Source organism: Pseudochaenichthys georgianus, chromosome 12, assembly GCF_902827115.2.
Source record: "Pseudochaenichthys georgianus chromosome 12, fPseGeo1.2, whole genome shotgun sequence".
Lineage (NCBI taxonomy): Eukaryota > Metazoa > Chordata > Actinopteri > Perciformes > Channichthyidae > Pseudochaenichthys > Pseudochaenichthys georgianus.
The window spans coordinates 17063816-17086682 of record NC_047514.1 but is presented as its reverse complement, the minus strand read 5'-3'; the positions used below and the strand labels follow the sequence as shown (position 1 = coordinate 17086682).

At 42.1% G+C, this 22867-nt stretch overlaps 2 protein-coding genes across 3 annotated transcripts; one reads left to right on the top strand and one right to left on the bottom strand.

Moving 5' to 3' along the window:
- The first annotated feature begins 16 nt into the window (after positions 1–16).
- On the top strand, positions 17–1907 carry ora5 (olfactory receptor class A related 5). The gene has a single exon (XM_034095623.1). It carries the CDS (start codon positions 143–145, stop codon positions 1268–1270), a length of 1128 nt encoding a protein of 375 aa, XP_033951514.1. The 5' UTR covers positions 17–142; the 3' UTR covers positions 1271–1907.
- A 107-nt stretch (positions 1908–2014) lies between these two features.
- On the bottom strand, positions 2015–22183 carry nup155 (nucleoporin 155). Of its 2 annotated transcripts, none has more exons than XM_034095620.2 (34): positions 22098–22183; positions 21586–21752; positions 17765–17902; positions 17527–17623; positions 16619–16689; positions 16440–16532; positions 16029–16292; positions 15865–15938; positions 15671–15762; positions 15496–15593; positions 13527–13694; positions 13293–13393; positions 12920–13090; positions 12712–12822; positions 11953–12047; positions 11763–11848; positions 11442–11583; positions 11264–11330; positions 11047–11162; positions 10568–10671; positions 10234–10367; positions 9892–10083; positions 8477–8615; positions 8261–8396; positions 8011–8164; positions 7815–7919; positions 7429–7583; positions 7174–7303; positions 6975–7088; positions 6743–6863; positions 6221–6331; positions 3715–3851; positions 3456–3562; positions 2015–2962 (listed from the first exon to the last, which is right to left on the bottom strand). In XM_034095620.2, the coding sequence occupies exons 2-34, from the start codon at positions 21725–21727 to the stop codon at positions 2824–2826; spliced, it is 4104 nt and encodes a 1367-aa protein (XP_033951511.1). In that variant the 5' UTR covers positions 21728–21752; positions 22098–22183; the 3' UTR covers positions 2015–2823. The 2 variants fall into 2 exon arrangements, with proteins under 2 accessions (XP_033951511.1, XP_033951510.1); XM_034095619.2 differs by having other exon boundaries at positions 22009–22178.
- Between the last annotated feature and the right edge of the window lie 684 nt (positions 22184–22867).

Sequence of the window (22867 nt, the reverse complement as noted above, 5' to 3'; positions counted from 1 at the left end):
TAGTAAGATGTTTGAACTCTACAGTGATTTGGCCTGGCTTCTTACCTAACTCTATAAATACCATAACACATCACAAGCTTAGAGAACTGTGAGACCAGTCGACTGTATAGTGAAGTTCAAGTGTCACCTGATCCTGTGAGCCATGGATGCTGAACAGCTGATTGAATCCCTCATCAGAGGACTCATGTGTTTGGCAGGGATTCTGGGAAACAACATGCTGGCTATATGCTCCCTGCCTGGGAAGAAAGCTGGCATCCGCACCAACGAGCTCCTTTTCATCAACCTGGCCGTTTCCAACCTCATCACCAACTACCTGGTGGACCTCCCTGACACCATATCAGATTTCGCTGGACGTTGGATCTTTGGGGAAACATTCTGCAGAGTGTTTAATTTTTGTGCAAACCTCTCGGAAACCAGCAGCATCTTGACGACCTTCTTCATCAGCATTTTCTGGCACCAGAAGCTGGTGGGCTCCCTGAAACGTGGAGGGGCCCCTGTGAAGCTGGACAACCTCTTCTTGGTGGGCTGTCTGACGGCCGGGAGCTGGACGGTGGCTGTGGCCTTCAACGTGCCACACTATATGTACGTCGGATTGGTGAGAGGCAATAACAGCCACTTAGACTGCGAGGATATGTTTCCTGAAGCAACAGCCGCACAAATCTACGAAATCTTCTATCTCACCCTGGCTAATGCTCTCCCTATTGCTGGTATTGTATGTACCTGTGTACAGATTGTCATCACTTTGTTTCAAAACCAGCTCCGCGTACAGGGTAACGACTCTGAAGCTACGAAGGCGATAGCTGAGGATAAACATAAAAGTGTTGAAAAGATTAACGATGACAGATCAGTTAGCACTATTTCTGTTGGAGGCAACACAAAAGATCCCAAAGACTCTCCAACACACGTTTACACAGGCGTGCCTCCTTCTGGTCCAAATGGAGACCTGACGGGTCACAGCAGCCCCATAAAGGAAATAAACACAGACAGCAGTGATGGACCTCCACCAAAGGTCTCAAAGGCCAGCAAGATGGCAGCTAAGCCCAGTAACTCTCCAAGCGCTCAGGTGAGGGCAGCCAAGAGCGTGGTGGCTGTAGCCAGCGTGTTCGTGGTCTGCTGGGTGACTCATCTGCTGCTCCGCATCACCAACAACATCCACACATCGCCCATAGTGAAGGAGGTGGCAAGCTATATAGCAGCCTCCTACACCTGCATCATCCCCTACATATTCCTGTACGGAGTTAAAAAACTGTCTTGCTCATGCAAAAGGTAGAAATGTGTACAACGCAGACAGAGGAAATGATCAGATTTGATCATTTAAAACACCCTTTAGCTGTTGAGGAAACAAAATAGATGGGGATAAACAGGGTAAAGTGCAAATGTTCTAGCCAATTGGTAGCTAATCTCCTTTTAGATCTGAAATGCTTAGCAGTATAGTCATTTCTTTGAGAAAAATGACAGCAACTAAATCATTACTTAAGTCAAATACCAAACATTCCCTAGTTTCGGTTCTTCAGAGATAAGGATTTGCTGCTTTGCGTTCTCTTATGTGATGGTTAAGTGGATATTCAGGGTTTGGACTGTTGTTCAGACATAAAGACACCACAATGCAAAATGTTGGTAGTGAAGATTAGAAAATATAATATTGCTGCTCACTGCAGTTTACAAGAGAACATATCATTCATGTATTCTAGCTCCCTGTTGTGCCCAGAGATGCATGAAGACATTATACAAATGTAAAGTTCCTCACGGATGACATTTCTTTCCAATCTGGCTGATGTACGCAATATTTTGGCTCTTGTATTTGTGACTGTTATTAAGATATATCAACCCACTATCAGGTAAAAATGATTTTGTTTTTTCATGAGGCTACAAATTGTGCACTTGAGTGTAAAGCTAATTGGAGAAAGAAGGAAAACACTGCACTGTTGGTGATGACAGTAAGAAGTCCTGAGTGCCCATTGCAATTAAAGATAATTGTGTGAACACAAACAGTGACACCATTAAGTCTAATATTGCACTCCCTCTGCAGAGTCACATAATAAACCCAAAGCAATTAAATCCTCCTTTCTGCTGCTAATTGTTCGTAATGTTTAGTTTTTCTAGTGTTTTCAAAACATCCACATACACAAAAACCATGACAAGTTTCATTTCTTTATAAAAATGTTTTATGTTTTTTTCAAAGATTTCGGTGTAGCACTGTGATCTGCACCGGGATAAAAACTTGCTCTACATTCAAAACAATCACTTAAATCAGCCAAAAAGACAAAATGTAAATGATACACATGGAAAAAAAATGTTGAGTTGTTTGAATGACCTTTGGCAGAAGAGACGACATTGTGGCCAAGTTATGTACATAATTACAACATCCATCACTTTGTTTGGAGGTAACGTAGAAAAATCTGAATGACTCCCCTGTGATCAAAAGACTTAGGTCAGGTATCTTTACATAGGGTAGTCATACGATATCAAAAATTCATTATCAATAACTGCTTTTTCAATACATGAAAACCCAAATATCTTGTCAATTTAGACATCCATATTTTAGACCTAGCTATTTGAACACAATGCAGATAACCAAGTTGTATTTCAGCATAATGTTTAGACTTAGAACAAAATGTATTAAATAAGTTATAAAACTTCTTCGGTCTCCCTCATCTTTATCAGAAGACTTAAGAGTTATCGGCTACCAAAGTCCGTTATAAAGCACTCGCTAAGCTGGAACGTCTCAAACTGAAGGGAAAAAGAAGCAAACTCGATCAGCTGTTTAATTAAGGCCAACAGTGCGAGATCCAGAGGTCACCTGGAAGAACGGCATGGCTAGCGTCAGTGGAGTTTCTCCAGCTTCGCCTGCAGGGACTTGAAGTTCCCGATGGTTTGTTGAAGGGCCGAGTTGGGGCTCAGAGACTGCAGCTCCACCAGGTATCCACAGATGTTGTCCAGACACACGTTCGTGAACCGGCGTCTTAAATGGAGGGAATCCAAGCTGTTAAACCGGGTTTACTGTAGGTTTATTGCACGTTTTCTCAGTTTAAAAACACACTAGTTCTGTTCACACTAGTTCTGTGCTGATGCCACTATAAGCTTCTGTATTTCTTGTTTTTATTACCCCAGGCAGTGATTACTAGCTGAGATGCAATGTAGAGAAATTTGCACTTAAATCACTATCCATCCTTTACATTGAAATAGCTTTAGGAAAACATTTCTTCACAGCATGAATGGTCAGGAGTATGTATGTATGAACCTTTCTCTATACATTCAGGCCTGTGAGTATTGTCTCAAGAGTTTTTCTATCTACTGTGTGTTTGACTGACTGAATGTATCTGCTGGCGGGAGCACAACAAAATTGACAGACACGATGTGATGCCTAGAAAATAGCAAAAAATGCCTCAGTATGATCAACAAAGCCAAACACTACAGCACCCACTGCAGGCCAGCAGCTGAACAGCAGTGATTACCTGTCATAGGTTGGTACTCTGCTGGGATCATCCACGTATCCTGACAGAAGAACGTGGATACACTCCACCAGGTGGAGAGGTTTCTTCAGCCGCTGCCAACAGGGATCCTACAGGCCCCAAAGCAGAATGGTGGATTCAATACAATACAATTTAGTCTTCAGTCCACAAGAACAACAACTGCTGCTTATAATCATGTGCATTCATTTCAGCTAAACTATAAAAAAGGATGGATTTAAACAATGTTTTTTTAAGCATGTACCCTGGTTTTGAAGAGTTGGTCATAGACCTCGAGGAGGCGCGGTAACTGAACTCCGATCTCCTGCATGGTGCAAGTGACGAAGCCCACATCCCAGTTCAGCCGACACACTTCCTGCTCTAGAAACTTCACTAGGAACTCTGAAATCACAGGACATCGACACTTATTAGCATTGCAATGTCAGCACAGTGTTCATCACTGGGGGGGAAAGGATTTGGGATTCACATAATTGATTGAGTCCATGCGAGTAGGTCAGTGTTTCTCAAAGTGGGGGGCGCAGAGGCATGACAGGGGGGCGCGACAGACCAGAGGTAAAAATGTTTTAAAAAAAAAAAAAATCATATTTTGAAAGATTATTGATTCGAAAATAATATGATACAGTACGTCTGGGTCTCTGCGTTTCATTCAAGCTCGGCTGTGTGTGTGTGGAACGAGCCATTTTGTGTGTGTGCGCAAGCGAGAGAGAGAGAGCGCACCGCCGCACCGGTACCGGAGATTGTTGTTAGCTTCTGGTGCTAGCGAGCTAGTGGCCGGGTCTTAAACTGTTTGGTCAAGATTAATGTAAACAATTATTTCCGAGGCACAGGTTTATATTAGGGATGCCAGTGATTATTCGATTATTCGTTACAGTCTCCATAATAGAATATTATTCTTAAAAATCGATTTTATTTATATATATTTTTATTATTATTTATGTATTTTTTTTTTTCTTCTCTGGCTTAGTTTCAACCAAAATATAGACTAATGCTAATAATAGTAATAGTATTAATAATAATTGTAAATGGCCATTGGTCACACCACCAGTTTGTTTTACTGTAAACTTGGAGGAAGCCAGCGTGCAGAGCAGACTGCTGCTGCAGCACGCTACACACCGACCCCGCCCCCCCTCTCCCTCACACGTGCGACTAAAGATGAACAAAGCGGCAGGTAAAAAGAGTTCCTCCTCGTGGAACTCCTTCGAACTTACAAGTGCAAAGGAAGTTAAATGCAAGCTCTGCGAAAAGACGTTGGTCTATCACAGCTCAACCTCAACAATGCGTTTTGAGTGCATCCATTTGAAGATGCGCGATGCGCGCACAATTTATTTATTGCAACGCTGCTATTATTAATAATACAGGCTACAGGGGGGGGTCGGTCGATTAATCGATTATTATTCGCCAGGGCTGCCGATCATGGTCAGTTTCTGGCAACCCTAGTTTATATGATCATTATAGTTATAAAACAATAAGACAATAAAGGAAAAACAGGTATGAAATACTATATGACAGTAAAAAAAAATAAAGTTTATAAGGGGAGTGATTTGTAAAATATCCATAAAGAAAAAGTTAATCTGTTTACAGTTCCGTTTCAAATGGTGTTGAGAGATGTATCCATAGATCTCTTCATGTTGCTCTCAAATCGCACCAGATTGATGCTTTTAACTTCAATATTTTAAAAAAGATCTTGCCCCCGGACCCCTTTATGTTAGCTCCACTCCCCACTTGTAAAAATAGCACTTGACCCCTGCTTACACCTATATGCCGTGAGCTGATTATCGAGCCTTCATTGTAACAGTCGTGGGTACACTGTGTATTTGCGTTAGGGATGCCAGAAACTGACCACGATCAAATTCGAAAATCGGACAGCCCTGGCGAATATTAATCTATTATTAGCATTAGTCTATATTTTGGTTGAAACTAAGCCAGAAAAAAAAAAAAAAAACATAAATAATACAAAAATATATAAATAAAATCGAATTTTAAAAATAATTTTCGATTATGGAGACTAACGAATATTCGAAAAATAGAATAATCGCTGGCATCCCTAATTTGCGTGGAGTGTTGCAGTACACAATTCAACTGTAGCGCCCGGTACATTGATGGGAAACCCTAAATGATTGAGCACCCTCTATGAAACGTCAAGCTACCCCACAGCACCCCCAAAAGAAATCTCTGGCGCCGCCACTGAGCCTGCAACCCCGTTTTGAAGAAACGTGCAGTGCAAAACAGGCTCATTGCAGCCACTAATGCTGATAAGACACACTTTTTTGCAAAATATCAGCATTTTCTTTCTTTTCATTTTTTTGCACAGATTGCAAAGTGGCAAAGTATTATAACGTATTGTTCTAGCACAGACTTATGGAGCATTGTTTTATTATCACTGTTCTAGCAAGGGAATGCTCATGTTCATATTGATGTATTTTAATAAATGTTAACTTGGCCCATTACGTGACTATTTGTGTTGGGGGGGGGGGGGCCTGACAGAAAAAGTTTGAGAACCACTGGAGGAGGTACCAAGGGTGTATATAAAATGAATGATTGTCTCCGTAGAGAGGACAGGTTGGAACAGGTTGTCAGTTACGAGAGGGCAATCACCGTGACCCTGCAGGCCTGTGCCCGCGAGACATGGTGACATGTATGATGCAAAGGGGAAGTCTAATTATATTACTGTTAACAAAGTAGTAAACAGCGAGACGGAAAGTTCTAACGAGGGGAAAATTGAACATAATTACAGGAAGGTATATGCTCACCCAGAGGGAAATATCTTGGTGTTCCGGCGTAAATCCTTCCCAGTGAGACCAGTTTCAAACTGAGAGTCCTCATCCTGTCTGCTGGACTCATGGCCACGCTGTCCGCCATTTCTGGAAGAGACAAAACAATAATCATTCACACATGCAGCTAATAAAAGGCATTTAAAAAGGATTTGCAAGCAACAATTGCAGATTTAACACACTGAATGGCTTTGGACTTCGACACACATTTACTTTCCTCTGAAATGCATTTAGGTGTACCATCATACTTTTTTGAAACAAATGTTTAGACTGACGAAATAAATATTTAAGACCATTAAGTAGTTTTGGTTAGAGTGGTTTAGTTTTTAGGGTTTTAGGTTAGTGTGGGGTATGTGTTTGGGTTGTAATGTTCACATGAACTTTCTCCATTCTATATATATTGTAAATTGTACTTGCATCTTTATTTAAACATATGAATGAATAAATAAAATGAATGAATGAAAGGGTACTATTTTAAGAAGCTGCCGACTTGTCACTTGCCTTTCTCCATGATCTCCTGCCACAGCGAGTGCACCAGGATTGGGTCGGAGTGTCCCGCACAGTGAATGATGGCCAGTTTGCACTCGGACAATTTGAAATGGTCAGCAAACTCCCCGTAGAGCTACATCGGAGAACAATAACCCAGCATTTATAAAAGATTCCCATCACTTTATCTTCCTAATCCCCCAGCTCCTCATCATCATCATTATTCTGCTGCTGCTGTGTGCGTTACCTTGGTGATGTCCATGAGCTCAGAGTCTAACTGAGAGATGACATTTTTCACTGAGGGATGATGGGAGTACTGTCTGATCAGGGTGTCCTGGATCTGGACTTGAATACGCACCAGCTGGGAAGAAAACACAGAAAGTTAGCGGTGACAACGCCTGATCACTCCTAGATGTCTCTCAGCGTGATCACTGCCACACACGTACCTCCATCTTTTCTTCCAGCTCGTGGAGGAACTCTCCGTCAGACGCCTGAGCCGAGATGCAGGAGGAACTCTTAGCAGACAGGATGGCTCGGGCAATGTACTCCAAACGCTGCTTCAGTGAGATCTCAGTGCTGCAGAATCAGAGAAGGATCAAGAATCTTTTTAGTCTAATGTCATTTTTATTTATATCTGGAGATATTTAATTTGAATCTAACCGAATACAGGGACGTATTATCCAGTTGTTGGGAGTACAAACCTGTGCATGTCAGCGAGACGAGCGAGTACGTGAGCCGCTTTGCCAAAGTTACGGTTCTTCTCGTAGTAGCGCCACAACAGGTCCATGTTGTGCACCTTACTCTGGTCCTGCTTGATCATATGCATCAGATGTTCCTCCAGGTACGGAGAATTCACCTGGACAACAGAAGACAGCTCTAAGATACATGGCAAGCAACAACAACAACAACAGGAAATTGTGTCAATTCATTAGAAAACACAAAAGTTGTTGATTTTTGGGTCATAAACTCTGAATAATTTGCTCATTTCTAAAGGTCTGGGGATTTGTCATTAAAATAGGCAGGGGAAAAAGCCTGGACATAGAAAACACAAACAGGAAATTAATTAATACCAAGATTGAATTCCTACCTCTAGCAGCTTGTCAGTCAGGTCGGCCTGAATCAGCCAGTTGTACAGAGCGATGTGAAACAGCTCGTCCTGAGACCGCTGGGCCAGACCCAGGATCTGCTCAAACTACAAGGAAACGGCATATCCTCATTAATAATGCAGATCCTGAACACTGCTGCGGTGAGAATTAAGCATCAACTGTCTCCTTTATACTCACATGAGCTGTAGCTTCTTCATTACTGAGCATGTTGGGGTCAGAGGTCATGACAGGAGGCCCGGGCTGCTTCGGTACGCTGGGGGACTGAGGGGCCGCCTTGCTCTGGTTCACCAGCTCCTGCATGGTGTCTGTGATGCACTTATAGCAGCAAAGCCTGGAGCAGACAGAGGAGGGGGGAACAAATGTTGGTGACGAAAAGGAAATGGCTTTCAACGCTGCTGATTTGGGTACTGTTTCTTTCCTGCATTACCTTTCCTGGAAAGCCTGCTGTCCCGCCCCGTCCTCCTCGGGCTCTCCGTTCTTGTAGAAGTGGGGCCCCAGCCTCTGTGGGTCCTTCTTGTCTGCTGCTGTGAGGCACAACTCAAGGACGCCCTCGTAGAAACGGACTGAGACAATTAACAAAAAGCATTAGTATTGGTGTCAAAAAACAAATCACAGCATTACCGTGTGTGTTGTGTGTCCTCACCTTGTCTGTACTGGGAGCAGACGAGCGGCAGATCTGTGTGTTGGCTGATCTGCTGATAGAGCCGAAGAGACTCCTTCAGTGTTCGCTCTTTATCGGCTTTGTTCTGGATCTGCTTAGAGCTCTGCAGCAATTCATTCGCCTGAGTGGGAGACAAAAGCAACAAATTAGGACACATGAATAGGGGTGCAACAACTAATTCAGTCGTCGATTCGTTGGTGACGTCATCACGTGTGTTTTACGCGCCGTTAAGCTCCAACGTTATTGGTCTTTTTATCGGTACTGGAGACATTTAAAAAATATATGTCATGTATTGTTGATACAAAAACATTATATCGCAGTCTTAGTGTCGCCAACTCGTTTCTAATATGCAAAAAGACAAACAAATGCATCTATGATGTATTTTCGATCAGACGAGATCTCTCTCCCCGGTCTGCGTGCGAGGGGGCGGGGCAGTTTACACACACGCAGCAACACACTGCGGAGATGGCGGAGAGAACGCGCCCCGAGGTGTGGTTAAACTTTACCCGTCTCGATCGACAATGCTCGTTGCCAAAAGTGCAATAAGAGTTTAGCATGTAAGGGCGGTAACACGAGCAATTTGTCTAAACATTTAGCAAAAGTGCTCCACATCCAGACGGAGGAATGCACCGGGTTCGACTGTCTTTCTCGTAGCTCTGTAGCCCCCTCCATCCACGAGTAACGTTTCCACGTCAGGTGTTATGTATACTAGCAGCAACACACCGAGTTAACTACATTATACAAACATGGCTTAATGATTAGAGGTAACTGAGTTACTCTTTATTTTGTTAAAGTTTCAGCTATTCCGTTTACAGTTCTGTCATCAGATTATTTAATACGATTTGTTAAAACATTGTTGTTTCTTTTCATGTGAAATATTATTTATTTACTTTAAATAAAAAGCAATGTTAATTTTGTTCAAAATGTGTTTAGTTAATTTAATAATATATGTATTTTTGAATCAAGTATTCATTTTTATTGTCTTCATTGTTAGTTTCCACATGCCTAAAACAACCTCAAGCTAAATCTAAAAGTTGATAAATAAGAGCGTTTGAGAAATTGTGCAAGGCATAATAGTCCGAATAATCGATTAATCGTTTCATTAATCGATAGATTAATCGATTATCAAATTAGTCGTTTGTTGCAGCCCTACACATGAATCAATGCTGCTAAATCGATCCCGTTGAATGACTGATGCACCCAAAAGCATCCGGAAGTTTGCAAGAACTGTACAGACAGGATTTGTACTGTTAGGATAGTCATTCAATTATAATAGTTAAAGATAAGGAGAAAGGTCTGATTATGTCCTACTTTATCCGGTGCATTTTAAAAGATCTTAACAAGAATATATTGTATTTCTAAAACCTTTAATGAACCATAACACATTATGTTTGTACCTTGGAGCAGACACTGTCGTCGCTGCTGTACAGCAGGGGGCAGATATCTCGCAGGTGATTGCTGATGGCCTCCACAGACGCGTTATCTTTGATGTAGACATTAATGACGGCGGTGATGAGCGCTCCAGACAGCTCCTTGCCCCGGATCACTACATCCTTAAAACTTGCTGCCTTCATCTGCTCCTGAAACTCCTGAAACCAGAAACAGAGTGGCAGGGTGAGCAGCAATAGGAGGAACCATGGAGAAAACACATCGTATACTGTGTTTAAAGAGGAAAATGGACGTGTATTAGGTGGATGAATAATGCAGAGATAATGTATGAGCATCTGTTTGGGATGTACCTTCGGCAGCTCAGACATAATGAGGCTGAACTGATGATCACAGAGAAGCTTCAGGAGGGCCAGAGTCTGGTAGCAGCGATGCACCAACTGCTGGATGCCCTGCAGAGACACTTTCTCATACACCTGAGCCTTGGCTGGAAACAAAACCGAGAGAGATACATTAATAAAGACATCAGTAACGAGAGAGAAACATAAATAACTTGTTCTTCTTGTGTTAGTACGTCAAAGATCCACATTCACTCTTTCCCTATAGATCAAATATATCACATTGATTTGGATCCTTCCTTTCCAATATTCAGAAGAAAAAGGGGTGAAACCTGCCCTCATAACTCACTGTGAAATTTCCTCTGGAGTTCCTGCTGGACCTGCTGAGAGTTGGCTCCGTCAGGACGCATAAATCCAAGCAGCCTTTGCTGCAGGTTGGCAGGGGAGCTGAAACTAACAGGGAGCAGCACAGATGTTGTTCAGTAGAGTTTGATCAGATCTAGTTTTCATGTAGTAAGTACTAACAGTGACAACGTAGAAGTAATAGGAAATGAGTAAATATGTTTATTATTGTTAACCACATAATCAGCCATGAGTTGAGTCATGAGAAAGCTTTCATATCAACAGAAATGCAGCATTGATGTAGTTCTTATTAGCTTTGATCAGTGAAACGCAACCACCTGTTATTACATGATTCTTGTACGTTACTTGAGAACACCTGAGTGTCAGGACATGTGTGCACTGACTTGTGTGAGAACTAACAGAATCCATCAACAACATTACCCTTAGTTTGAGGTAAGGCGTATAAAGTAGAGTAAAAGTTCCTACCTTGCAGCACCAAGAGCCGAGGGACTGAACTGAGAGTTTTTATCCAGAAACTCCCTCAAACCGCCGAGCTCCAAAAGTACCGACTCCAGATCAAATGAACTAACGCTGCTTTCCAACTGTGGAGACGACGGATAAAAGGAAGTGTTATCGAACCACTACTACCGTTATTATAAAAACATCAACTGTTAAACTGTTAAATAAATACGTGGATACTCACAATAGTAACAGTCTGACTCCCATTGGCCACGGTTTTCTCAAAAGCAAGACTTCCATCCCAAATATTTCTGTTAGGGAACAGGGGAGAAAGACATGATCAGTGCTGATACAGACTGAAGAGGAACATATTTCAGATTCATAATGTGTCGATGTGACAACCAATGACAGCATTTACTTACCCGAGAATGCGAGCAAAGTAGATGCAGATGCCGTTGTGTTTTCCTGAGAAGATCACCTCTGGGCCAGCCGTCATGGGTGTGAGGGGGGCCGACCCAGAATGCATTGGTGTGAAAGGTGAAGCCAAAGCTGGGGGCACGATGCCTAAGGGCAGAGTAAGAGGAAGCTCACACACCTTTCATAAAAGTATTAAAAAATGTGGTGTTTGAAATGTAAATACATTTTATTTGTATATTCTGTTGACCCAAATAGACAGTGAGTTTAAGCTTCTACGTTTAGTCTTTATCTATAATTCCCACAGTCAGTATTTATTTATAATGTACCTGGTGCTGGAGAGCTCATCACAGGTCCAACAGTACTCGGAGATCCCATGGCTGCTGGGAATCTCATCTGTGCTTCCCCTCCATATCTGATCACCACAACAACAACAACAACACCAAAGGAACTGCTTTTAATTGTATGTGCAGTGCAAGTGATTGTTAATATGAGCATGTTGTAAAAATTTCTTCTGACCTGAAGAAAGCTCTGGTGGCCCACTGTGAAACCTCTCTGTCACAGGCGGAACTGGAACAGGCCAGGATCAGTGCTGTGCCACAAGCCTGCTCCTCCTGTACGGAAATGAATAACAACTCAAATATATACACAGGGTATACGCAGGAATCCTGAAGTCAAATGTAATACCTTTTTTCATCGCCACTTCGAGTTCTAACTGGTTACATTGGCGACACACTTTACCTCACATTGACTATATACAGTATTGATTGTCCTTCCTCCTTAGCTTCCAACCATTTGGACACAAACTTGCATTTCCCCATAACGATGTTGTTTAACAACCGGCGTAAACGGACCTTCGCGCGCTATCAAGCAGTGAGCGCGCGATGTCCTGTTCAGATGACGTCAAATCCAACAGGACGCCATAAATAAACTACACAGAATCACACGACACACCTACGCAATGATTACATTCAGGCAGACTGTAGAATACAAGCTCTTTGGACAATTGATATACTTATTAAAACAAGCTACAAAATGTAATACCTTGGAAAATGCCGTTTAATAGCTTTACATTTTCGCTAAATTGATTCATCAACTTTTAATACTTTTTAAGACCCCACAAACACCCTGATACAGTCTATGCAGGCATTCATTAAGCGATGATGTTTGTGTGTCGTGCAACTGCTGGTTGTGTTACAGTGCGTAGCCTGAAAACATGTGTATCTTTTTCCGGTTTAAGGGGATCAAAACATTTGAAGGAGGGAAAAAGCTTCGTACCCTGTGCAGCTTGAAGAAACGCTCCACCTCCTCACTCTCTCCTCCGGCACAGCTCACCAGCAGGTGACGGAGCTGGTCTACCGGCCGCAGTTTTTGGAAGATATGACTCCCCTGCAAGACGGCAAGAAGTCTACACTTAGTATACAGAATTTTAAAAAAAATTGGTTGACAAGATTGATTGAACAATGAGAGGGAAAACATTTTTGACCTTTGCAGAGAGAAGGACAAACTTTTGTGGAGGGATGTTGTGCTGCTGGACCACCACAGGGGAATCAGTGATGGGGATCAGTGCTGTGTTCAGAGGAGAAGATATCTTGGATGGTCTCTCCTCATTAATGGCACAAAGAGCCCAAGAGTGTCCATCGACATTAGACATCATCTGCAATAGAAGGCAGAAGAAAAATAGGCATCATTTAAGGTTTCTTTCAGTGTAGCCTGGCTTTTTGGTAGTAAAGCACTCTTGATTTAAAAAAAAAAAGTGAATTATTTCTGACCGAGAAGTAAGTATAGATAGCAGTAGAAGTAGTAGTAACAGCACACCTTAACTGTCACCTCAACTTTGTTTTGTTTTGAGAGCCTACCTGAGTCTCCATCAAGGGTTTCTTGAAGGGGAAGGAGTCATGGTTGATGCACCAGAGGATGTCACTGTCTTCTGTCTCTGAAGCAGCCATTAACAGAATACCTGCAGGATTTAAACAAAGAAAAGACGAATGCTATAAACGGGCAGATCTGGATTATTCTTAATATTGGAGTTTGTTGAGTTTTGAGTGAGTTGGTCCTTGTGGGGAACTGAATAGCAGACAGAAGAGTTGTACCTTTGCTGTGTAGTGCCTTATGGACCTTTGCAGGTTTTTGGAGGGTAGAGGATGCAGAAAACCCGGGCGGCAGGCGGACGTGGACCAAAGCCAGCAGGCTAGGTCGCACTGCCAGGTGCCTCTGGTGTGGGAGGGAGAAAGGTGTAGTGCTGAAGTAGAGACGCACACCTAGAGAAAGGGATATGGCGCACACAAAGTATAGACATTTCATATCAGTGTTTCCCCTATATACAAATAGTGGCGGCGCAGCGCCGCTGCTAGGGGGCGCCAGCAGGTACCCAAAAAGAATATAATATATATATTTTTTTAATAATAAGTGGCGACCCTTTTTCATTTTTGATTGTTTGTTATGTGGATTTGTAGTATGTGTGTTACTGTATGTTCAATAAAGGTGTATTTTTGCTAAATCTTGAGACATTGCCACTGTAGGGGGCCAGATCTGGGGGGGTTACACTTTTAATTTGCCCTGTACGATGGGCGCTGTAAGTGATGAAAGTGGGGGATGTTGGCTTATCAGGCGCCCGTAGCTCACAGCCAAAGTGCGAGCGTGGGAGCGAGCGAGAGAGAGAGGGCGCACTGGTACTGGCGCTGTTGTTATGAGAATGTGGTGCTAGCTGCGCTAACAGATATAAGAAGTAGATGTTTCTACAACCAGGGTGGAGGAGAGCTCTCCTGTCAGACTGAGAGGCTCAGTGAGGTAAAGGACTCTCTGAGTGTTTAGATAGTTAATTTTAGTCTAAGTTATCTCAGTGGGTCTCAAACAAATATGTGTTTACAAATTATGCACATATTTCTAAAGCACTCCTTTATAATTATTAGGATAAATAAAAACAGGTTTGAAATCATTCCAATGTATACTATAGGACAGTAAACCGTAGGGACGGGTGGCGCAGTGGTCTGTGCATCCGATCATCAGATCAAGGGGGAGTGCTGGGGAACTCCAGTTCGAAACCTGCTCCTGCCGCCACTGCGTCAGGCCGTTGTGTCCTTGGGCAAGACACTTCACCCGGATTTGCTCCTGTGGGTATTGTCTACAATACATGTATAATACTAATGTATACTTGTAATTATTAATTATTATTATTAAACCAAAAATATCGTTTAAAGTTGGAGAGATACAAAAATATGCATAAATAAATGTTAACTGGTAAAATAAGATATAAATGAACAACAAAAATAAAATAGTTACATTTATTTGTTATAGGCTATGGTAGGTGATTGGTTATGTTCACATACTTATTTGGTTATTAAAATGTAAACCGATCTTTTTCATAGGGGTGTTTTAGAGTTGTACCCCCTAGATCTAGTCTCTAGTAATTGTGTGCTCAAAGTGCACCAGATTGAAGCATTTTACTTTAAAATGTTAAAAAAGAAAAAATCCACCCGGGGGGACATACCCCCGGACCCCCCTAGAGGATGTGGCATCCACCCCCCAATTAAAACAAGTTCGGGGCGGCTGTGGCTCAGTGGATAGAGTGCTGGACTTCTAATCAGGGGGTAGCAAGTTCGAGTCCCACTGCAGTCAGCATGTCGTTGTGTCCCTGGACAAGACACTTCACCCCAAATTGTTCCTGTGGGGATTGTCCACAGTATTCAATGTATGTAAGACGCTTTGGATAAAAGCCTCTAACAAATGACATGTAATAGTAATAGTAATAATAGTGTATTTGTCTTTTGTAGAGATTTTTCATTTATTCTTATAAAATCTCACCTAGGGCAGCAAATTGGCTAGAACCGGCCCTGGTACTAGGCCTCAAGCGCCTTTCTTGTGCTGGCAGACACATAGAAACAAATTGGCGGGGTGCACTTCGCACGTGCACACACTAAAAAATTCCACACGCACACATTATGCTAGGCCCACGTGCCTTAGCACCGCTGCTATGACTCCATCCTAGGGGAAACACTGCATATTATTCAACACGTGTCCTACTGGTTTTGTTACTTTTCGTTACTGCTCTGATGTCTTTACCTGCATGAGTGACAGCAAGCAGGTGACAGTCTGACGACTCAGATCTGTCAATCACAGAGATCTGGACGATAGGTTTGAATACTGAACGATCTATTGTCCTGCAAAAGAAGGAGAGTTAAAGCCAGATGACAGATGTGAAACAAACACGTTTAAGGATCAACAAACCCAGACATACCTGGCAATGTTTCCAGCAACAGCAACAATTGTGTTCTGCGACATGGTTGCCACACGACTCATGCCCTGTCCATCAGCACCCAGGTCATACACCTAAAACACAGACAAGTTTATATTACGTTTTGGACCTTGATACGTTTCTTAATTTATCCGAAACAGCAACACTTTAAAATGGGATTTCACAAAGCGCCATACCTGCAGGACACCTTTCTCTGAGCGTGTGAAAAGTGTGTTGCGGGAGTTGTCAATCGCAATCTGCACAATGGGGTCTGCGGAGGACAAGGACATCAAAAGGTTATATTTAATTTTAATGAAATCAAGGACGTTTCTTCCACATGGATTTCTGTCCCTCTCCTCACCGTCTTCAGAGAAGGAGAACTGGAGCACAGAGGGCACGAGGAAGGACAGAGAGCTTTTGGAGTGGTTGATTTTTCTGCAGCGCTGGCTCAGCCATCCCGCCTCGGCCTGGTAAGCGATCTCATAAAGGCAGCCGTCCTTTCCTGCCATAAAGATGCGTCCCAGGTCTGTGGAGGTGATGGAAATGATGTAGGTGTTGTCTGTGGGGATTGAGAAGAGGGGGTCTGGAAGGAGCTGCATCGCACCAGACATGCTGTCATTCAACCCTACGACAAAACAAAGAGAAAGGTCAGAAACAGTCAAATATGTGGACCAGTGTTACTCCAGGCCCACAATTAACTGTCACATTGGAGTAAGGAAACCAAACACTATTCACAGTAAGCTGGAAACACAACATTCAAAGGAGAACTCACCAGCCTGGCTCTTGGGGAAGCTCAGCCCGAGGATCACTACATCCACTGAGGTGGCCAGTACTAAGAGGTAGTGGATATGTGGCTGTAAAATCCCTGAGAAGGAAAACACAACACATAAACATTACTCAAATTAAAGTGCTTCAATAAAAATTAATAATGAATGATGAGTTGACACATACCTTGTTTTGGTTTTACAAGGCCCACAGCCAGAATTGTTTCAATAAGGCCATCAAAATAGGCCACATCTCCTCTACAAAGAATAATATGGAAAAAAGCCATTAATTTAAAAGCACTGCGTGTGAACTTCAGCTGGTTTTATGTACTGTCACAGCAGGATTTGGAAAAACTTGTCCATCTTCAGTAGACTGGACTACTGCAATGGTGTCTTTACAGGTCTAAATCTATTAGAAAGCTGCAGCTGATTCAGAACGCTGCTGCTCGAGTCCTCACTAACACTAAGAAAGTGGATCACATCACTCCTGTTCTGAAGTCTTTACACTGGCTTCCTGTGTGTCAAAGAATAGATTTCAAAATACTGCTGCTGGTTTATAAAGCTTTGAATGGTTTAGGCCCAAAATACATTTCTGACCTACTGCTAAATTATGAACCATCCAGATCTCTCAGGTCTTCAGGCTGAAGACTTTTCTTTTTGCCGCTGCTTTTAATTGAAACCGAGCGGTTGTGTTTCGTTTTTTGGTTAATGAACATTTGGGGCTAGTAACCCCAGGGTATCAGTGTCTGGGGACTTTGTCCTGGCTGATTTTCTCTGTGTATGCTGCTCGGGACGTATGTGCCATACAAGCGTACACAGCTCATGTTAGGAGAAACCTTAAAAGAAAGGCATCAGTAAAGTGGAACTTCTGTGTGAACTATTCATATCTTAAACTGCACTGTAACTTTTTATTCATGTATTTTTTCTTTTAATGTTTATTTTATTATCTTTTCTTTTTAATGACTGTTTTTAAATGCCTTTGTTTCATTTTTTTTTAAAGCACCTTGAATTGCCTTGTGTTGAAAGGAGCTATAAATAAACTTGCCTTGCTGCTCATGATCATCACTGTGTTCCTCATAAAGTAAATGTACTCACCCATCTTCATAATTCCACATAAAGATGTCATTGTCAATAGTAAGCCATGCTCGAGAGATCTCTGGGAAAACTCCCATCATGCAGTTACATTGCATATCTGTGAAATTGTTAAGTTGAAACTCAAATACAACGCAAAACTAAAAAGGGATCAACTAAACTGTGTGCTATATGCTTGATAGAAACCTCCTGGTCCAGTGAATTTGAAACGATTTTATTTCCTGAATGATAAAAAGGATACGGCTGAACTGCTCCACCAGCTCTGGCGGCAGAGGGACCCGGCGGACTGCACTGAGCTCCGGGAGGTTTGGCACACTGAGTAAACCCGGTCCCTGCAGGGGGTAGTCCATGTCCGACACTCCAGAGAGGGACGGCATATCTATAAACACATGCAATACCAGCAGATCAAGCACTCTCCCAGACATTGGATCCCAATCATAATATATATCAGTTATATACAAACATAATCAATCATAGTGTTAGAAAGTCAGCAGAAAGTATTTTGGTGTATTCAACCAGTTGATGGTTCCACTCTTTCAGCTGGCCTATTTTCATCCCTGTTACCATGGGTGCCAGAAAACTTGTATGTTCAAGAGCTTAACAGATTCTGACAGAAACAGGTTCAAACAGTAAACACATTATTTCTGTAAATACATCTAGTTAGGGTGTGGTCTCTCTTCTTATATATACAGTGGAATGAAAAACTAATGCCATATATCCGTGTCTTGTTGGTAGTTCATGTGGAAAGAGTTGCAAAAGGTCTTCTCTAAGCATGATCAATGTTTTGTCTCAGAATGACTGCTTTCTCTTTTGATGGATTACAATAACATGATAAAGCTACCTTTATTCGTCATCATACTCAATTCCACAGGATCATTCCTCGAACATTTATCTGCCTAAAAACAATCCTTATAAAGCACCATATCCATTTGATCAAACCAACATCTGTACTGTGGCATGGCAGCCCAAGTGTCAACAGCAGTGGTGTAGTCTTAGTCTACGTGATACGCTGGTATACGCCGTATACCCACTAGAAAATGCCAGTGATTTCCGTATACCCTCTTAAAAATGAGCGATGATACGTAACAACATCATTTTGTGACTGTGCTTTCACGCTTTCGCCCTTTCTGTGTTAATACTTTTGGACGTCTGGGGCTTCCGTCACCTGTTGCTAAGCAACAGCAACACACTTTGTTCGGCTCTGACAAACCACACGTTTCTCTAACGTAATCAGAATTTGATCCGTCCACCATTCAAGTTCTCAGAGCGTTAAACAGGAAGCAAACATGAAACGAAAACAGACGAAAATATTTCAATGTTTTCCCCTACTACCACTACAGAAGAAGAGCCAGGTCAGGCGGCTGTCCTAAAGGTGACAGAGAACGAGCACGGCGCTACCGCAAAGTTACCCGGTAAGTGAAATTAGCATGGTTATCATTAACGTAACTGTAGCAGCCGGATAGTTGGTTAGAACTAGCTAACTTGATCAACGCTAGTGTGGTGGATCAATGGAAGAGAAAGGGAGTGAGATACTGCGTGCGCGCGCGTGTGTGTATGTGTATGTGTATGTGTTAGGGCTGAACGATTAATCGATTTTAAATCGAAATCGCGATTTGAAATGATGCGATTATCAAATCGCAAAGCCATCCACACCAATCAGAAGTGCTGTGCTCCACATGTACCAGCCATTGTTAATCAATCAGAATTGGCCCATGATAGAAGGTGATAGACAGATTGATCCAATCACCTGCCAAGTGCTTTTGAAAGTGCCTGCCCTTTCCAAATGGCTTCCAATGGAGCTTTAGATGGTTTGGTGAAACAAACCATCTGAGTCAGGTTAGTAATGCTCCATCACATGTTTTACATCTATTACAGGGTGAATCTTAAACTGAAGCTTGACTTTAAAGCAACCCAACGGAAGTTTCATGTAAGTTTAGTTCTTTCACTCGTAGCTCGGGCTGCGGGGGTGCTAGAGACGGGAGTACGTTGATACGACCTTCCTAGCCGGAGTTATGGCCGCGGCGCATTTTACAATAAACTTCCGTTGGGTCGCTTAAAAACAAGATTAGACGACATGAGACGTCCAGAGCACACAAAATAGCCCAGGAGCTCACAGAGAAGGGTGGGCAGGATTTAGTTGGAAATTTGGTTAGAGCTGTGTCATAGACTGTGTTTGCAGAGACAGATTCTGTATTCAGAACAGCATACTATCTTGCGAAGATGAATCGACCTTTTACTGACCATGATAGTCTCATTGAGCTTCAGGAAAAAAATGGTGCCAACATGGGCACTAGTCTGCACTCAAGGTACAGTTCCACACAAATTGTAGAACACATAGCAAAAGAGATGCAGAAAAAAATTGTTCACAGTATTGTGACATCTTCAAGCAAGTTGTCTGTTCTCATTGACGAGGCTACATCTATCAGCCACAAATCTGCAATGTATGTCAACTTGAAAGCCTCAGTGGATGGAGCTACTCCTGAATTTTTGTTCCTGGAGCTGATTGAGCTGGAGAGCCAAAGTGCAAAGGATATAGAAGAAGCTCTGCTGAACTGTTTGGACACTGCAGGCTTCACTGAAGAGTGGCTTCAAAAGAACTGGGTCTCATTTGTTTCTGATGGAGCCAGTGTCATGTTAGTCAAGAACTCTGGTGTGGCAACCAGGCTGACAGCAAGGTACCCTAACCTCTTCACATGGCACTGCATGAACCACCGTTTGGAACTGGCTGTATCTGATGCTGTGGATGAGGTTCAGGCAGTCAACCACTTCAAAGTGTTCCTAGAGAAGATCCACAATCTCTACAGTCAGTCCAATAAAAATTCTCGAGAGCTTCTGGAAGCAGCACAAGAAGTGGGCTCGCAAGTCCTGAAAATTGGCAGAGTTTTAAGTACACGATGGATGGCCAGCATAGTTGGTTGTAATAATATTACTTTTGTCGGTAACGGAGTAGTGTAACGCGCTACTTTTATAATTCAGTAATCACACTACAGTTACTAACATTGCCCCGACGAAGACCATCCCTTGCAGCACTGCTGAGTGTGAAAGGGGCTTCAGTCTCATGAACAATATATGCACAGACAAGAGATCGACACTGTTCTTGTCAAATGTAAGTAATTTGATGATGATCAGCATCAATGGGCCCCCTGTAACACTTTTTGAGCCAAGGAAGTACGTCACAACATGGCTGAGAAGCCATCGCTCTGCCACGCAAGCAAGGAGGCAATGCACACCTCAGATGAGTACAAACATATCTGGAAAGCTCTGTAGACTACCAGACTATGTCTAGAAGTGTTCCATCCTTTTTTCAGGGCTTGTGGACTAACACAGTGAACCCAGTATGGACATGTTGAGTGCTTTTTCAACCCTCATTTATTGAGGTGAAGCTTATTTGTTAATTTGTTTCTTGTTTGAAGCTAATTTATCTTGTAGCACTTCAAGGATGTTTGCTTGTTAATTTAAGCTGATACAGTACATAGTTTGACAATGATTTATGGAAGATAATAGGGCTGAACAAGTTTGAATAAATATCTAATGCATTGAAAAATATGTTTAAAATGATTATTGTGTGATATTTGTGCAGATCTATGCGAAACAAAGATGTTTTTTGAAGTGTAGAATATGATGTGTGGGTCAGGACATCTGTAGCAAGACCATATTTATTGTACATTACTTGAAAATTGCAGTAGGCCATATTGAGATTTTGATAAAAATGTCGATTGTTCAACCCTAGAAGATAAGTGGGCTTTTTCCATCATTGTTCATTCTTTTATTGTTAATGTCACTGGCAGTTAAAAGTCACATAAAAATGCTTATAATACATTGACATGTTGATAACACATAACCAGTCTCAAGACTAGTCTATGCATTAGTGAGTGTGATGGTGTTCATGAGGTGTTGCTTCGAGACAGGTGTCGCTCCGCGATGCGTCGCTCTAGGATGGATGAGTACAATTATTACAGTCTACCCACTACACAAAGTTAGACTACACCACTGGTCAACAGAACCACATAAGTTTGATAGCTACACCAAGGTCTCTGTGATCCATCCCTCCAAAGGACTCACTGTGACATGGGACGCTGAGCAGCTCCGACAGGTCAGGGAAGCATCGGTCCTCCAGCAGATGTTTGTCGATCAGCCGGGAAGAGTTTTCCAGCGCTTCAGCGAGTGCAGCTGCGGGGCTGCTGGGTCCAGCGCCGGACGGCATGACTGAGCTACCTCCGCTAACTTACCTACAGAACCGTTCAATGAGAGTTAACGATAGTGTCAGCAAAGGTGGCCAGGTTTTAAATGTAAATAATAAAGAGATATCCTGCCAACTTCACTACCAATCAAATGTTCTGTCTGGTGCTAGCTGATGTTAGCATGCTGATGGAAGACCACCGGTTAGTTAGCCCGCTGCTAGCAGTAACGTCTTATTATTTAGCTTGCAAGCTAAATGCTAGCTAAGTGTAAATTAAGAGTTTTAAAGTGAACTGGTTGCTTTACCCGACTGAAAATATTCCGCGTAGTAATGGGTTATTTGGCAAATAAGTTGTGTTCGCCAATGGAGCAGCAGAATTTAAACAAATACATACAACTAGCAGCCCGCCAACCTCATGCACACACAGCGGCAGAGGTGAAAGGTTTTTTCCGGTGGACCAAATTCTTCTTCGTCTCCCTAATTTTCGCAGACTGGGACAAGTAAAACGTTATGCTGCCACCCAGCGGTCAATGTTATTTTATCTGTAATTCACAGCACAAAGCATGTAAATAATCCTGTAAAAATGATATGTGAATAATTTAAATCAACTGAACCTGTTGCCTTAGTATTCAAAGAAGAGGTATTAAACACCTAATTGTTTTTTCTTTTATAGAATTGTTTTATTTTCTATTCTTAACAAATATTGCAAGTGTTTTTTATTTCAGCATCAAAATAAAGAATATCTGATTCCCTTGACATGATTTATAATGACTTTGTAGCACTTTCAAATGTTACAGTACATGTACATTTTAGGAGGTTTCCATCGTTTTGATACTACGAAGAACTTCCTGTGTTTCCCTGTTCTCCAAAAAGCAAGTGGCTTCATAGCAATCATAAATTAAAGCATAAAGAGAGGAAAAACAAGTAGAAAAGGGGCATTCTTGTTCAATTCAAATCATCTGCTTGATCAAACGTTTTTTTACCAGAATGCAAATAATCCTAAAGAGAAAACGTAATTGTGCACAGTACATCAACCACTAGTGTGGAGTAACATCCAACTGATTTTTATAAAATGACCTTCCAGTCTTAATCAAAGCAAGATGAGCTGTTATGGCAAACATTGCTTAATGATTAGATAATTAAATAACCATTTAGGATGCTCTG

Coding starts and splice junctions, on each gene's coding strand:
- nup155 (XM_034095620.2), bottom strand. CDS start 21,727: ATGCCGTCCGGCGCTGGACCCAGCAGCCCCGCAGCTGCACTCGCTGAA. Junction 7,584..7,814: donor TGACTGACAAGCTGCTAGAG/GTAGGAATTCAA, acceptor TCTGTTGTCCAG/GTGAATTCTCCGTACCTGGA. Junction 7,089..7,173: donor AGCTGGAAGAAAAGATGGAG/GTACGTGTGTGG, acceptor TTTTCTTCCCAG/CTGGTGCGTATTCAAGTCCA.
- ora5 (XM_034095623.1), top strand. CDS start 143: ATGGATGCTGAACAGCTGATTGAATCCCTCATCAGAGGACTCATGTGT.